At 28.5% G+C, this 16,883-nt stretch overlaps 4 protein-coding genes across 4 annotated transcripts; 1 reads left to right on the top strand and 3 right to left on the bottom strand.

The window, feature by feature from the left end:
- Nucleotides 1-3,105: 3,105 nt before the first annotated feature.
- Nucleotides 3,106-7,360, bottom strand: Hsc70-3 (heat shock protein 70 cognate 3). The gene is made up of 5 exons (XM_015515585.2): nt 7,147-7,360; nt 6,881-7,033; nt 5,140-5,371; nt 3,671-5,071; nt 3,106-3,606 (listed from the first exon to the last, which is right to left on the bottom strand). Exons 2-5 carry the CDS (start codon nt 7,015-7,017, stop codon nt 3,397-3,399), a joined length of 1,980 nt encoding a protein of 659 aa, XP_015371071.2. The 5' UTR covers nt 7,018-7,033; nt 7,147-7,360; the 3' UTR covers nt 3,106-3,396.
- A 269-nt stretch (nt 7,361-7,629) lies between these two features.
- Nucleotides 7,630-11,998, top strand: Pdhb (Pyruvate dehydrogenase E1 beta subunit). The gene is made up of 8 exons (XM_015515594.2): nt 7,630-7,838; nt 8,092-8,151; nt 8,229-8,435; nt 8,557-8,664; nt 10,311-10,418; nt 10,667-10,847; nt 10,917-11,150; nt 11,217-11,998. Exons 1-8 carry the CDS (start codon nt 7,797-7,799, stop codon nt 11,360-11,362), a joined length of 1,086 nt encoding a protein of 361 aa, XP_015371080.2. The 5' UTR covers nt 7,630-7,796; the 3' UTR covers nt 11,363-11,998.
- LOC149056472 (uncharacterized) lies at nt 9,895-13,287 on the bottom strand. Its single transcript, XM_089227792.1, has one exon. The coding sequence runs from the start codon at nt 13,147-13,149 to the stop codon at nt 12,061-12,063; it is 1,089 nt and encodes a 362-aa protein (XP_089083918.1). The 5' UTR covers nt 13,150-13,287; the 3' UTR covers nt 9,895-12,060.
- A 192-nt stretch (nt 13,288-13,479) lies between these two features.
- Nucleotides 13,480-16,841, bottom strand: LOC107166794 (proteasome subunit alpha type-6-like). Its single transcript, XM_015515595.2, has 7 exons — nt 16,636-16,841; nt 16,452-16,546; nt 15,661-15,742; nt 15,388-15,543; nt 15,132-15,310; nt 14,949-15,043; nt 13,480-13,645 (listed from the first exon to the last, which is right to left on the bottom strand). Exons 1-7 carry the CDS (start codon nt 16,709-16,711, stop codon nt 13,588-13,590), a joined length of 741 nt encoding a protein of 246 aa, XP_015371081.1. The 5' UTR covers nt 16,712-16,841; the 3' UTR covers nt 13,480-13,587.
- Nucleotides 16,842-16,883: the final 42 nt, after the last annotated feature.

Here is a 16,883-nt window from a genome sequence, read left to right as displayed (position 1 = left end):
CCCCTGCAAGTCTAAGCAGGGATTAGGTAATATATATATCTTAGTCCGTGTTAAATGCTCTTCAAGCAATCACAATTCTAATTTCCAAGATATTCCTTGAAGTGGTCAAAGCACTGTGTTTATGAGTAGGTCCACCACAAGAGGTGGGGTGGGGGGTCAGAAGAACCCATGGTACTGGGGCCGGGCGTTCATGTAATTATTTAATTCAATATATATTAGAAAGTGTTTGGAGACCAAATTTAGTTCTTTACCTACCAGGGCCAAAAATATGATTTGCGCGGGTCCTGTCTGTATGTTGAAATAATTTGAATTTGGGTTGTCCGTGTAATTATAATTATCAAGTATTTACTATAATCATCATTAAATTAATTAAATGTTAATATAGTAATGTCGAGAAATCAAACTTTAAAAAAAATTATTGTGAATGGCATCGTACAAGAATCTAGTAAGTCCTATAAAAGTATAAAGTGTAAAACATACCAGGTGGTCTTGCTAATTTTAATACAGGTATCAGGTACCTTTAGTGTTACCATAGACCTATAAATTATACTATATTTAGGTCTATGAGTGTTACCAGTTACCGATGTAGTTACCGAACATACCATTTCCTACATCTTGGTAATTAACGAAACGAATTACATTATCAGTGTCTGGGTCAAAGACATATTAATATGTCAATGGTCCATACTTGGCAATCAGGGTAGGCAACCCGCCAGATTTTAAAATCACCTAACCGAGGCATCAATATGAATAACCCTTTTTAGATTCTGAACGAAGTGATGAATGTATTGATTTTACAATGATGTGCTTTTTTTTTGTTTTTGTGTCTGTGTACAGCATAACTAGTCGAAATAAAGCTTCGATTTCAAACTTTGGGGGTGAACCAGTTTTCAACTAAATTGATTTTTTTATATGGTTGTAATTCAAAAACTATAATCACTGTAAATACTTGAAATTTTCACCAAATGTTTATGTTAGTGTTATATATATACAGTTTAATTTTCAAAAAGTTTTGACTTTTTTTGAGTTATTTATAGACCACTGAAATTTTCGATTTTTTTTAGTGCCGGTAAAAAAATGTGGACGACCAAAAAAACTTGAAAATTGAATACAAGATTCCTTATAAGTTGTTCTTATTGTAGCAAAAAAAAATTAAAAATCGCTAGTCACAATTTTTTTTTTATAAGCGTTTATAGTTCAAATTTTTACAAAATATGTCGAAAACGCGAAAATTTGCAAGTAATTTTGAAGTTTAAAAATCATAAAATTTTTTCTGTTTATAACTAAGGATTAAAAATATAACACTAAGTTTTCCTTCAAATAGCTATAGAGAAAAATCAAAGCGTTGTTATAGGAAAAATTTTAAGTGCGTTTGAATTTTAAATTTTTTTGAAATAGCGTAACGATAACGATATATCCTCAAACGATTTTAAACATTTGTTATTATTCAAAAAATATAAGTCGTAGATACTTGAAAATTTTACCAGTAAGTTATTTAAATTGGCATTTTCTTTACATGATTTAATTTTCAAAATATTTTGACTTTTTTTGAGGTATTTATAAACAACTGAAATTTTCAATTTTCATGAAAATTTTTTTTTGAAGTGTTGATAAAATTATTTTGGCCCTATCAAAATACTTGAAAAATTAATACAAAGTTCCTCATAAGTTATTCATATAGTGATTGAAAAATTACAAAAATACATTGGCACGATTTTTTTTTATTAGCATTTGAAGTTCAAATTTTGACTAAATACATAAAAATTACGGCTATGTTCAAATTATCTTAGATATAAATTCATAAAACTTTTTCTTTTTAATTCTAAGATTTGAAAATTTATTACAAGGCTCCTAACATATTTTTACAATAGCAGTTGCAAAATAAAAGGAATACATAGTCACAATTTTTTTATAAGCATTCAAAGTTTGAATTTTGACAACATATGTAAAAATCACGAAAATTCGCAAATTATTTCAAACTAGAAATTCATAAAAATTTTCTTTTTAAATCAAAGATTTGAAAATTTTTAATTATCTATAATATATCCTAGACTGACAAATTATCTCCGTTCAGAATCGTTTTTCGTATACAATGATACCTATCATTGCATTCAAATCTAACCTACCCTAGTCAGAGGTCCACCTCACCAGCTATAAATGTACAGCAGAGCGACATCCACTTACCCGCTTATTTTTTATATTGAAATAACAATATCCATTATTTTATAATTAGAAACAGTGGCGTAACTATGGGGTAGCGGTCGTGATCTTTATGGGGTCGCAAGAGTATCATTTTACTACCATAAAATTATTTATATAATTTGATAAAAAAAATCCTAGTCAGAGTATATTTACTATTTATTTATCTTTAAATAGTTATCAGGAAAAAAATTCGTTATTTGTGAATTTTCGTGTTATAAAACTGTAAGTATAATGATTATTTTAAAATAATTTGGGAGGAATTTATGCGTATAAGTGGTACTCACCCATGATGCTTATTGGAGAAGAGTTACATCACTGATTGGAAATACAACAAAAAGTAATAATATAGTAACTATATTTATGTTATTATTTTCTTCTGTATATATGCAATATAAAATTATTTATAATTCTTTAATTATTAAATTATTAAAAAGGTATTTTAATTTTATATCAATATTTCACATGTTCAATTATCATTGATTTCATCAAACTCTTCATTTTTGAATCTTTTGATATTTGAGATCCAGAAGCTTCTGTTTTGACGTTTTTGACATTTTTGACGTCCCACGATCAATTGTTCATATATTGTGGCTGCACATAAATGACGAGAAAACTATGACACTTTAATTCAGTAAATCTGAATTATATAACGATACAGTAGTCATGATATTAAGAATGAGGAATACAACCTCAAGCTAATATTGTGAAAACTTTATATGCTATTATTTACTTAAATTAACAGCGACAGCAGTAATGTTAAACCTCAGATATAAATAAGACTAAATCTAACTATAGAAAAATATAGATTATAATATTAAGAATAAACCTCAAATAGAAATTATTAGTTCACCATGGTAATCAATCATACATTTTAAGTATTTTTAAACAGAGTAACATGTTAAGTTATTGTTCCAAATTAATGCATTTTAATATAGTTGATTAATTTGTACACATTATTGACAGAATTTCAATAATAAAACTAATTCTGCTTAATTAACGGTGTTATCAAATGGATTTTAATGTTTATTGTACAAAAAACCAAATAACTCGACCATTTATAAAATGATGAATTACTTACATAGAAAAAAATATATTAGCTAATTGTTAACCTAACTGCTTAACATACATAATCCAAAAGGAAGTAAAACCTTAGCAGTCTTATATACAATAAATAAATTAATTAATATTTCCATTTTAAAGTTCATCTTTTTCAGCATCTCCAGCTGGCGGAGGAGGAACACCACCAGTACTAGCGTATAATTTAGATATAATTGGGTTAACAACGCTTTCCAATTCGGTTTTTTGTTGTTTGTATTGCTCAGGGTCAGCATCTTGATTTTCATCCAACCATTTGATCTTAGCATCAATAATTTCTTCCATTTTTGTTTTTTCAGAATCCGACAACTAAACACAAAAAAATAGAACATTAGAAAAAAATTAAAAAAAGATCATAAAAAATTATCCTTACCTTGCCACCTAATTTTTCTTTATCACCAATTTGATTCTTTAATGAGTATGCATAAGATTCTAGATCATTTCTAGATTCTACACGTTCCTTTAATTTTTTGTCATCATCAGCGAATTTCTCAGCTTCTTTGATCATACGTTCAATGTCATCTGGAGTTAATCTATTTTGATCATTGGTAATCACAATCTTTTCTCGGTTACCAGTTCCTTTATCTTCTGCACTAACTTGGAGAATACCATTAGCATCAATTTCAAATGTAACTTCAATTTGTGGAACTCCTCTAGGTGCTGGTGGTATTCCAGTGAGATCGAATTTTCCAAGAAGATGATTATCCTTGGTCATTGGTCGTTCACCTTCAAATACTTGAATAGTTACAGTGTTTTGATTATCAGCAGCAGTGGAGAAAATCTGACTCTTCTTAGTCGGTATTACTGTATTACGTGGAATTAATTTAGTCATAACTCCACCAACAGTTTCAATACCCATAGTTAAAGGATTTACATCCAAAAGAATGATAGCATCTGTATCTTGTTCACCCGATAAAACACCAGCTTGAACAGCAGCACCGTAAGCTACAGCTTCATCTGGGTTAATACCACGCGATGGTTCCTTTCCATTAAAATATTCTTTAACCAGTTGCTGCACTTTAGGAATTCTAGTACTACCACCCACCAATACGATCTCATCAATGTCCTTTTTATTCATATCAGCATCCTCCATGACTTTTTGAACTGGTTTCATGGTAGATCTAAACAAATCCATGTTAAGTTCTTCAAATTTGGCACGAGTAAGAGTTTCAGAGAAGTCATCTCCTTCAAAGAAACTTTCAATTTCAATGCGCACTTGATGACTAGCAGAGAGACCACGCTTGGCTTTTTCAACTTCACGTCTCAACTTTTGAACAGCTCTGTTATCTTTTCTGATGTCCTTACCCTTCTTCTTTTTATACAACTTGATGAAATGATCCATAACTCTTTGATCAAAATCTTCTCCGCCTAAATGAGTATCTCCATTGGTAGACACTACTTCAAAAACACCATTATCAATTGTCAACAATGATACATCAAATGTACCACCGCCCAAATCGAATACTAGAACATTTTTTTCTCCTTCCCTTTTATCTAAGCCATATGCTATAGCTGCTGCTGTTGGCTCATTTATGATTCTCATGACTGTAAGACCAGCAATAGCTCCTGCATCTTTAGTAGCTTGACGTTGACCATCATTGAAATAAGCAGGTACAGTAACGACAGCATGAGTTACAGTTTTGCCTAAGTAGGCTTCAGCAGTTTCTTTCATCTTTGCTAATACCATAGCAGAAATTTCTTCAGGTGCAAACACTTTGGATGTACCTTCAATAGTCTCAACTTCAATGTGAGGCTTAGTATTTTTTTCAATCACCTAAAAAACAACAACAACCAAACATAAATACAAAATTATGGTAAAATTATAAAAATATAATCAATTACTTTAAAAGGGAAGAATTTAACATCGTGTTGAACATTGACGTCAGACCAATCACGACCAATTAATCGCTTAGCATCAAATACTGTATTCTCAGGATTTGTAGTTAGCTGATTTTTAGCTGCATCACCAATTAGACGTTCTCCTTCTTTGGTGAATGCAACATATGATGGAGTAATTCTGTTACCCTGGTCATTGGCTATGATTTCCACTCGTCCATTTTTATACACTCCAACACTAAAAATTAAAAAAAAATTATCAATCAAATTATGAAAGATTAAAGTTAAGGCTAAAATGCAATTTACCACCCCCCACCCCACCCCCAACAAAATGTTCGATTGTTTTTTTGGAACATCCTTATATTAACTATTTAAAAACGATTGTTCATGTAGATCGGACTTACTTTCAAAGTTATTGGCTTTGGACGATTCTTTTGATTTTTTTTTTCAAAACTTACGTATATATTAATGAGTAAAAAACTATGTCGCAGTCAGATTTTTAATTATGGTTATATGTAAAAACTACTTATCTAATTAACTTACTTATACGCTTAGCCCCTAGCGTCTAGATTGCTGTTGTTAATAACTATCGCATTGGCTAAGCTCGGGCACAGCACAATCAAGTTAATTTTGGATTTACCATAATAAGAACACAAAATAGATACTTTTAACTATAATGAGATTATTTGGATACACCAGGTAGGCCGGAGCCGGTAGGGGAAGAAAACTACTAAAATATACATAGGTTACTTTAATTAACAAAGTTAAGTTCACTTGTTACCTTCCCTCCCCAAGGTTAGCTATTTCCATTCTCGGGGGTTTGGGGGCCGAGCCGTGAGGCGTAGGGAGTGACTTTACTTGTTACTTGTCAGACTCAAACTTGCTCTCTATACTTTAATTATAGCGTTATGGGTAGGTATGCGTAAAAAATGCAAAATTGCCAACTTCTAAATCCCATAACTTTGAAACTAAGTTTGACCTACAAATTCTGATTGCACCATCATTCTTAAATAGTTAATATAAGTATGTTCCAAAAAAAAAATCGAAAATTTTGAGGGGGGTGGTAAAGTGCATTTGTTCCAAATTTAATATTGATATATAAAGAAAATCAATATTATAGACAAAAATGAAAGTTGAAGTTGAAAAGATTTACTAAATTAAAACAGAAACATATCATGATAGAAAAGAAGTATTCACAATTTTAAGAAATTCAATAATATTTATACAATGAAAGAATATAAAGAATAATTAATATATTAACTATATTTTAACCTATTAATAAACAATTACTTAAATTGTAAGATATTAACTAAGCCAATTCATTTCAGATATAAATGTATAATAATTGTGAACATAAAAATCTTAAAAAGAAAATAATAATCCAATTTTCTATGTTTGCCTACCTAATGCCACCTGTACAATATTTTTGATGATGTCACAGATTTATGTCAGGTTAAGTGTTCAAAATGAAGTTCTGATAAAAGTTAGCTCACTTTTAAAAATATAATTAATTTATTGTGAAAGCAGTTAAAATTATTAATTAGGTATAATTAAATAATAATTTCTATTAATTATAAGTAATTGTTTATTGATCTAGCATATGGTTTGAAAACACATAATGTTTAATTTGGGTATTAGCAAACAACAAAATGTTAACATAAGCAGTAGGAAAACCAAAACTGTATTTATATAAATAGATTAATTTTATTTAACATAAGCAAACAAAATATTAATAGGTTATAATTACCATGAATAAGTTGTGCCTAAATCAATTCCAATAACAGTACCAAGTTCATCTTTGGATTTTGATCCATCCTTTGACGCAATAGGGCTGATTAAGAATAACAGTGCCCAAAAAGCACAAATGGACTTTCGGTGGTCCATACCCAGATTTGGAAGTCTGAAATAAAAACGGTTAAGTATTATTACTATTTACAACAATATTAACTATTGAGATATTTTGTTACTCAAAGAATACCTATAGGTATTTAACAACAAACAAAATATATTTACCAAAACAATGTCCACAAATCAAATTGAATTACGACTTAAGGTTTAATAAAAGTTAAATTGTATTTCGAACCAAAAACTGACGAACGTGTGATGACGATGACGAAGTACAAGTAGCTTGACCGATGTAATAATAAGTATTAAACTATTAACTGAGTGTGCCACAAGCCCACAACGCTAAAGAGAATGAGTAACGAAACACCGGAAAACTGACGAATTGGTGCCTTCGTTGCATATATATATACAGTTATACAGACATGTGGGCTCTTGTGATTGGTCAGCCACCAATCACTTGTCTTGTTCTTATTGGTCCACGTCCGATGACGGAGAGGCATAAAAAAAAAATAAATAATCGAACATAACCTCAATGTATCGAAAACTAGTATACCGCTAACATCACACTGTTACTTGGTATGCGGTAACTTCTTATCATATTATTATTATTTTCCATTATGATAGTTATGAATTTGTGATTAATGTTTTTGTTATTCGTATAAGGAAAAGTAGAAAAAATTTAACCCTTGCCCTTCACGAATCCGTTCGAGTCGCCCGCCAAGGTGAAGCTTCGATTTTTTTTCTCCAACACAACTCGTTTATACCCTGTTGTGCGTTACTATTGTAAAAAATAAACTTTTGCAACCGCAATACTTAATATGGCGTTCTCGATTTCTTTCCACAAGTCTTCAGTCTTAATGGTAACAACTAAGTTTTTTCACTCTTATGTCTCACCCTGATACTACTTGATTCATAGATTAGATTCATATATAACTTCAGATGGACAACACCTTTGACCTGTCGTTGATTGAATTTTGATCCCTTATTTTAAAATTATTGTGTCAAAAAATCTGCCACATTTAGTATAATTAATATTTATTATTAAGTATTTAATCCATGCCAATGATCTTTATCTCTAGCAGAATATTTTGTAAAATTATTTAACTTTTTCAGACCACTGTCAAAATTCTCAAAAGATCGTTAACCACAACTCGAGTGTTGGCAAATAAACAGGTAAAAAGGGTATAACATAGCTAATTAAAATAGATTTTACTGTTTGCTGTATTGCCTGTATTATTTGCTTTGTGTAGATGACTGTTAGAGATGCACTGAATTCAGCAATGGATGATGAAATGGAACGCGATGAAAGAGTTTTCATTTTAGGTGAAGAAGTCGCAATGTATGATGGTGCTTATAAAGTTTCTAGGGGATTATACAAAAAATATGGTGAAAAACGAGTGATTGATACCCCCATTACTGAAATTGGATTTGCTGGAATTGCTGTTGGATCAGCAATGGTAATACATTTAATATAAGTATTATTTTTTAAAAATATAAATATCTAAAATGTATGTAGAAAGTTCCTTATTAATTTATCCGTGATGATTAAAGACATCAAACATATTATTTTGTTTTTAGGCTGGCTTAAGACCAATTTGTGAGTTCATGACATTCAACTTTTCATTGCAAGCCATTGATCATGTTATTAATTCTGCAGCAAAAACTTTTTATATGTCTGCTGGCCTGGTAATAATAATAATAATTTTTTATTTACAAATCAATAATCATTGTGTTATTATTATTTAAATAGGGTGTCAAATTTTTGTTTTTTTCTCTGTCTCGCGAGCAACAAGGAAAAAATACTTCTAAAGCATAATTGAATTATCCTATTAATGATTCTAATTTATTCAAAAACTATAGAAAATAACACTATTGAAAGTTTTGCATATAATTTTATTTAAATATGGCCACAAAATTCTATAGCTATTTAAATGAATCGTAGAAAAAAAATCTAGATAAAAAAGATCTCGCTCAAAAAAAAAAAAAAAATGTAAATTAGGTAATTAAAATTCTAAAATAATAAAATTTAATATAATAATAAATAAAATATTATTCATCTTTATTGTTATTATTGTGGTATTGAATTAATAAATTAAGAAATATGTACTTAAATTACAATATTTCTAAATATGAAAAAATTTGCACTATAAACTTTCAGTATAAATATGTTAAAATTGCAATGAAAAATACATTATAGTTGCATGAAAAAATCATATAAAATTCATAATATTTAATTATTTATTTAAATTACATATTAAAATATAATATAAAACATAAAATACAAGTCAAAAACAATAAAATTTAAAACAATAATTGATACAATTACAGTAGATATAGGTACAATTATAATAATGCTAAAAAATTTTGATATTTTAATTAGTTGATAGGTACAGTTCTTTTTTATGTTAAAATTTATGGCTGTTAACAGCTATATTTTTCGCTTGTATTTGTTATAAGTAGGGAACGGATTTAAATGCTCTAAAAAACAAGAAAAATGCCTTAAAAAAATGCCCTAAAAAACTTTAAAAATGTATTTATATTCAATAAAAACACAATTTTGAATTTAAAACTTATAAAAAAAAACACATTACTATGAAAAATCTGAAAAAAAAATATTTAAATAAAATAAAACTTTAATTAATTAACCCTCAATTATCTTTTGTTCATTTTCTTTTTATCCTAAAAAAGAAAAAAAATAATAGGTATACAATTTAGGTATATTTGTTATACTTTTACCTTTTGTTTCATAGTGTAATTTCGTAACATAATATATATTTAGGTATTTTTATTTTTTTTAGAATGAATGTTGAAAAAATGTCTTAAAAACCATAAAAATATCAAAAAATGCAATAAAGTCTTAAAAATGCAAAAAATTGAAAATAAAAGTTACATTTTTTAATTCCTTGATGTATGAAATGAATTTTTTGCGTGGTAACTAATGTTTTCGGACATTCAGAAAAAAATGCAATTTGCATTCAAATCCGTTCCCTAGTAATAAGTATTTGGGCAAATGTTTATTTAACTTTTTTTTCAGGTACTTTTTTTCCAATTACCATTTAAATTTAGAATTTTTATTTTTATGTTAAACTAAACAATAAATAAAGTATTGAATTGATTGATCCAAACCTTCAAAGTATTAGTCTCTATAATATATGTTAATTTACATTAAAATAACTCAAAAACATTAAAAATGATTTGACATAAATGTATCTTGTCTAAGTTGAATGTGTGTTCAGAAAGAGAAAAACTAAAGTTGTTTGATACCCTCTTAAGGTAGTACATCCTAATTTAAATTAGTCTATTTTGATTTGAAAAAATTAATGATATTTTAGGTAAATGTACCAATTGTATTTAGAGGACCAAATGGAGCAGCAGCTGGTGTGGCTGCTCAACATTCTCAATGTTTTGGAGCTTGGTACAGTCAATGTCCAGGTTTAAAAGTAAATAAATATATTATTATTATACTTGTATGCCTAGATAATGCTTTATTCAACATTATATGAAACTGGACATATTTATATATACAGGGTGTAACAGTACTATTTGACAAATATAGTAGTATTTTTAATGGAAATTTGTTAAATAGTCCTGTTACACCTTATATATATATAGACATATAGTATTAATTATAAATATATATATATTATTAGTTATTACAATTTATAATAGATGTCATTTTTAACTATAGGTTATTTCTCCATACAATTCTGAGGATGCTAGAGGATTGTTAAAGGCAGCAATCCGAGATCCAGATCCAGTTGTGTTCTTAGAGAATGAATTATTATATGGTAATCAATATCCAATCACAGATGAAGTATTAGACAAAGATTTTGTACTACCTATTGGAAAAGCAAAGATTGAAAGAAAGGGTAAGACTTAAAGCATTTTGTTTTTGTTTAGAATAAATAATAGCTTTATTTGTTAATTTTTATTGAAAGGTGACCATATTACATTTGTGGCGCACTCCAAAGGAGTTGAATTAGCTTTGGATGCAGCAAAAGAATTATCTTCAGTTGGAATTGAGGCAGAAGTTATAAATTTACGATCGTTAAGACCACTCGATATTAATACAATTATACAATCAGTAGTTCGAACAAATCATATTATGTCTATTGAACAAGGATGGCCATATGCCGGTATTGGATCAGAGATATCTGCTCAAATTATGGAAAGTAAGATATAAAACCACTATTATCATGTTTATATTTATCTGAACAAAATATTGATTTTAATTTCAGGTGAGGCTTTCTATCACTTAGATGCACCCGTTATAAGAGTGACTGGTGCAGATGTACCAATGCCTTATACCAAATCGTTAGAAATTGCTGCATTGCCACAAGTAATCAATATAGTCGATGCTGCTAAAAAGTTATTAGGTGTTTAAACCTTATTTAAATCTATTACATTAATTTAACAAATAAAATTTGTTTAAATATTTAGGTGTAATTTGGCCTATTCAAATTTAATTGAAATTAAAATCGTAGGACCAATAAATAAATTCCATACATGTTTAATATTAAAATCTGTGTTATTGTTTTCTTGTTAAATTCATTTGTTTAAAAATAAAATATAAAAAAAATAGGTAAGTTTTATTATTTTTTAATATTGTATTTTAATCATTGTGACAATGTACCTGATTGCCACTCACTTCAATTGTGCATAATATACTGTGGGCATCATAACATTTGTCTTAGCTAATTTTCACACATGCTAATAAAAATAAAATAATTTGCATTTTGCCACATGCAGGAAATATACTGTGAGGGAAGTATGGTCAGAATAGAAATAGCACACACTCAAACATACCAACTAGGACTCAATGTAATATTATAAAAATATGAATTGATTGCCTCTAAGCCAAACAATACATGTTTATAATAAATATAGTATATAAGATATTTAGATATCTCAAAAGACATTGGATTTTGCACTTGATAGATATAATGGTCATAGTATCTAGATTTACTAAAATGTATTTATATATTATAAAGCATTATTAATAAAAGCACTATTTCAATTAGCATTGTTTATTCAATATAATATGTATATTATATTGGAATTATTTATATCACACTTGTCTTGTTATTTTTGACAGTCTTTTGTTTGTACTGGTTTTGATTTTATTAAATTTGTTGCTTGTAAATCACCACTTATGGCAATGTAACAAAAGGCACCTCCCTCAGCTGGTGTTGGTTGGTCAGACAAAAACTCATTAACATCAAACTGAGTGGGTACTGTTATCGGATAATCAGCTTTTAACTGTTCCATGGTGTTTCCTAAATTTTCCAGTGGTCCGTCAGGTGGCGGGTGTTCAAACGGTCCAGTGAGTCTCAAATCATATAGGTAGCCCAGTAGTGCCATCATGTAGTCGTTCCGTACTCCTTTCATTTGTGAACATGCAATATCCATACGTACACCGCACAATTTCTGTAACCATTTTGCTACTCTGGTCTTGTCTTGAACAGTAGTCATTAGGGCAGCATAAGGTCGAGCAATATGAAGGAGATATTGAAATTCCCAATCAAGTAATGAACTTAGTAAAGCTTTTTTATTTTTATTCATCTTTGGACTGTCCTTTTTGCCATTTGCATCTTCAGTCAATTGATCCCTATCTTCTAGAGACATATTTGTTGTATCTATTACTACCTCAGGATCATCACCCTCTTCTTCTTCTTCCTCCTCGGGACATTTGTCGTGAATGCTACAAATGGAAGGATTAATATCTTCGTCTCTTAACATTTCTTCCCACATATTATCGACTTCCCACATTGCCAATGGAATGGCAGGTACAGTAAAACTTTCCGGTGATTTTAATGGACCAATAGGGGGTATTGACTTAAATACACCGTACATTTCATCATTGAGAATAGATAATATCATGTTAAAAAGATATCTGTTACGCTTTATTTTAAAGAACTCTGTTGCATACTCTGCTGCATATAGTTTCCTGATCCAAGGTATTACCTTCTCCTTATCCTTTTCTTTGCTCAAGTTGGGTGCAAACTTCTTTAACATTGCTGTATAGTATACAAATTCAATGTTAATTGAATCATCATTTGCAACGCAGACAACTTTTTCAAGTTGATTTCCAAACATTGATGATTGACGACTCATCCCAGAACGAGTACTAGACCTATCTATGTTGCTTTCTGAGTCTATTTCGGAAGCCATCTTGATATACTTTTACTCAAAAATTAAAAACTATAAACTGTAAGTAGTGGGTTACTTAAAAGTTTTTATTTTAATAGTTTTAGGTTTTTAGAATTAAACATACAAACAATCATAGATGAATATTATAAATACACTAGAACATTTTTTGGTTGGTAATATAAAGCCAGCAAATAAAAATATATTAAAATATGTTGTGTGTATATAATATATGTGTGTTATAATATAATATATTATGTAAAAAAAATGTTTAAAATTATAAGTACATATTGTATTTTGATTGAATAAAAAATACATTAATCTATTGGAAAGAAAAACATTCACCATACAAAATTATGAATTATTATTTTTATTGTTTATTGTTTTTTTTTTAAGTATTACATGACAAATAATACAATATTATTATACCTTTAGATTTATTCTTCATTTTAGTGTACTTGCTTAATCTCTTTGAGCAATTTGCGTTAAATGACGGTCAATTTCTTGTTCGCTTAAGACTCTGTGTTAAAGAACAAAAAAAAACTTATTAAAATGTATACTCCATATCATTTTAATTGATCAGAAGGAGAGTAGCTGAAGGGAGTCTATCCCTCCAAAAATTATTCCATATTTTCTTATGAATTACTTAGTTATTTGTCTTTGCTCAACATAATTAATGGGACATGACATTCGCAAGTGTTGTCTTTGTCTAACACGCATACAACATACCAAATTTTTGCTCACCAGTTTCAGTAGTGTGGTTTTAGTTTTGATATTGGAAGTTAAAATTGATATCTAGGGCTACACAAGACTTTTATTGATATTTTTAAATAGGTTATGAGTTATGACCTTTTTGAAATTGTACGTTTTAAAATTATCATAACTTACTAAAAAATAATAACAATAAAAGCCTATCAGGGGGGCCACCTTAGGTATTTTACAATTAAGTTTTATAATATGCCATTCACTCCACAAAACATCTAAGTTAATTAACAACACACTTTTGAAACTGGTGGACAGAAATTTGGTACGTCGTACAAGTGTAAAACAGACAACATATGCTAGTGCAAAATCCTCTTAAGAATATTTTATGCCCACATGTATGATTTATTGCATTTACTCTTACTTAACTATTATATAACATACCAAAATGTATGTTCAACAATGAACATCATAGAGTTAACTTAGATATTAGAGATAATTTACCTGTTAACTTTTTTTTTCATTATCATTAAGAAAGACAATTTACAATCTATACACAATAATTACAATAAGCAAATAAGATAAAAACAGAATAAAGTAGCATGTATGATGTGATGAGGAAGAAACCCAATGGTAACATCTCCTTTACTAATTTAATAGGTCTCTACACCATTTTCGCTTTAGTCTGCGTGGTGGGTTTTTTGGGAGGGTGAGGGAGGACATGTGTGATATTAAAATAAAGGTCGCCACACACTGCAGTGGTGGCAGTAAAATTGAGTCCGGCATCATTTTGCCATAACCGCCACCGCCACCACTATCGCTGCAAGTGTTTGGCGACCTTTATGAGTGCTTAAATTTTGGTGGAAACATTGTTTTGGCTAGTTCAGTGGTAGTTAATATTTTTGAGTCAAACAAACTTAAATATGAAAAATGTTATCTATACTGTCTGATTGGTTTTAACAATAATTTTAATATTTTTAGTGAGTTATGACTTATAAATTATAAGCATTTTAGAAGTCATACTTATAATACTTATGAATCGCTTAAGTAGTGTCAATACTAGTTAGCAGGTTACTACTGGTATTAAATACACATATTTTTAAAACTAAGATTAAACTTACTCAAATTCCTTGTTCTCTGTTGTTACAATACCAACTTCAATATCACTAGGTTTAAAATCAACCGCTAGAACGCTTGACAAACACGATATGGCCAACTAAAAAATATTTTTTTTTGAAAAGCTGTTAAACAAATGTAAAAAAATGTACAAAATAACATAGCAAATAATTAAAAAAAAAAAATACTTCAATAGCTTCATCTTTTGAGTATTCCTTCTTTTTTTTCAATTTTTTTTCTAAATAAGTATTGGCTTCTGTTTGTTTTGTTCCAACCGCAATAGCATGGAATGAACAATAATATCCAGCTGGATCTGTCTTGTACACCATAGGTCCTTTTCTGTCATCAGTTCCAATTAATATCATACCTAAAAATGAAAAACATAATTTAAGTAGTTTATAGTATTTTCATAAGTTTAATATATATTATAAATGTTATACTTACTGCATCCAAGTGGTCTCATTTCAGCATTTTGTGTGTATACTTGAGAAATATCAGCCATACGACTACACAATGTTTCCACAGGCATTTCAAAACCATTTTTGTATTTATATTCACATGCTTCAGCTCTAGCTCTATACACTTGAGAATGACCATCAGCTAAAAAAAATATAACTTTTTCATCATATTTAAATCATATAGGTTAATGTATAAGATTAGAATTAATTTCAATTGTTATATTAAGTATATAATATAACAATTGAAACACTCATTTACCTGTCATTCCAGTCATAACACATCCAATGTTTTTTGTGATCCGGAATAAATGAGTCACAGTTGTAGGATCAATTAATTTATCCTGAAAAAAATAAATTAATAAAATATAGGTTAAGAAATTTTTAGATGTTAGTATAAAACTTAAAAATAATATGTGAACATTTTACAACATATATTTTAATAAAACTAGTGAATTTAGTACTTAATATTTATGATATTAGTATACAAATGTAGTTCTAAAAATCCTAGCATTTCTAAGATATAAATTAAAATTGTGGATATGTACACATAATTTAATGCAGATCGAAGAAATTAAGATTTAAATAGCTAGAATATGTTATTTAAAATAACAATTATAAATTTTTTTTTCATTAAACACAAAAACGTCGACTACTAGGCCATTAGTATTTATAATTATTAACTTATATGTTTATGTCCATCAGTCACTATATAATTAGTACTTATTGTATTTAAGGTATTAGCAATTAAAAAAATTTTATCATGAAGTAAAAATAAAGCAAAAAATATTTCACTTATTGAAAGTAGTTATGAAGAATTATTATCAGCCAATATATTTTAAGCAATTTAAATGATATTAAAACATTAAGCCAGGTTTGTATTTACGGTTATGTGTCCAGCACTTAAAGAGTTAATGCGACCAAAAAACTTTGGCATAATAAAACACTATTTTATAACAATTATTTTTAGACTTTTAAAGACACATCTTAAATGATTCTTTTAGTTTTTTTAGCATTTATTATTATATTTAATTAATAGCAGTAAACACTAACCGGAACTTTTCGCTGAGTAGCTACTACTGCAACGTCAACTCCTTTAATTGCCACTGATGTAAGTCCACCTTGTAATATTGCTTTGATGGCATATTCTAAAAGAAGTCATAAAAATCATTAGCTTGATGTATCATACAAAATTTGTTTATTTAATAAATTATATTCATTGATACTTTTGACTTACCAACTTGATAAAGTCTTCCTTCAGGAGAAAATATAGTTATGTGTCTGTCAAAACCAGCACTAGTTCCACGAGACATTTCTAGATTGTTTGATGAATTTAATAATTACAAATAAATTAAATTACTTTAAACAACAATAAACCATCAACAAATATTACAAATACCTATAATATCATGACATATATATTTTATTTTGAATGATTTTCAAAATTATTCTCAGTGGAACATAACCTCAACATTATCTTATCAA

Source organism: Diuraphis noxia, unplaced genomic scaffold (genome assembly GCF_037042655.1).
Source record: "Diuraphis noxia isolate RWA-SAM2 unplaced genomic scaffold, SU_Dnox_SAM2 contig0004, whole genome shotgun sequence".
NCBI classification, from domain to species: domain Eukaryota; kingdom Metazoa; phylum Arthropoda; class Insecta; order Hemiptera; family Aphididae; genus Diuraphis; species Diuraphis noxia.
This window is presented reverse-complemented; position numbering and strand designations above follow the sequence as displayed.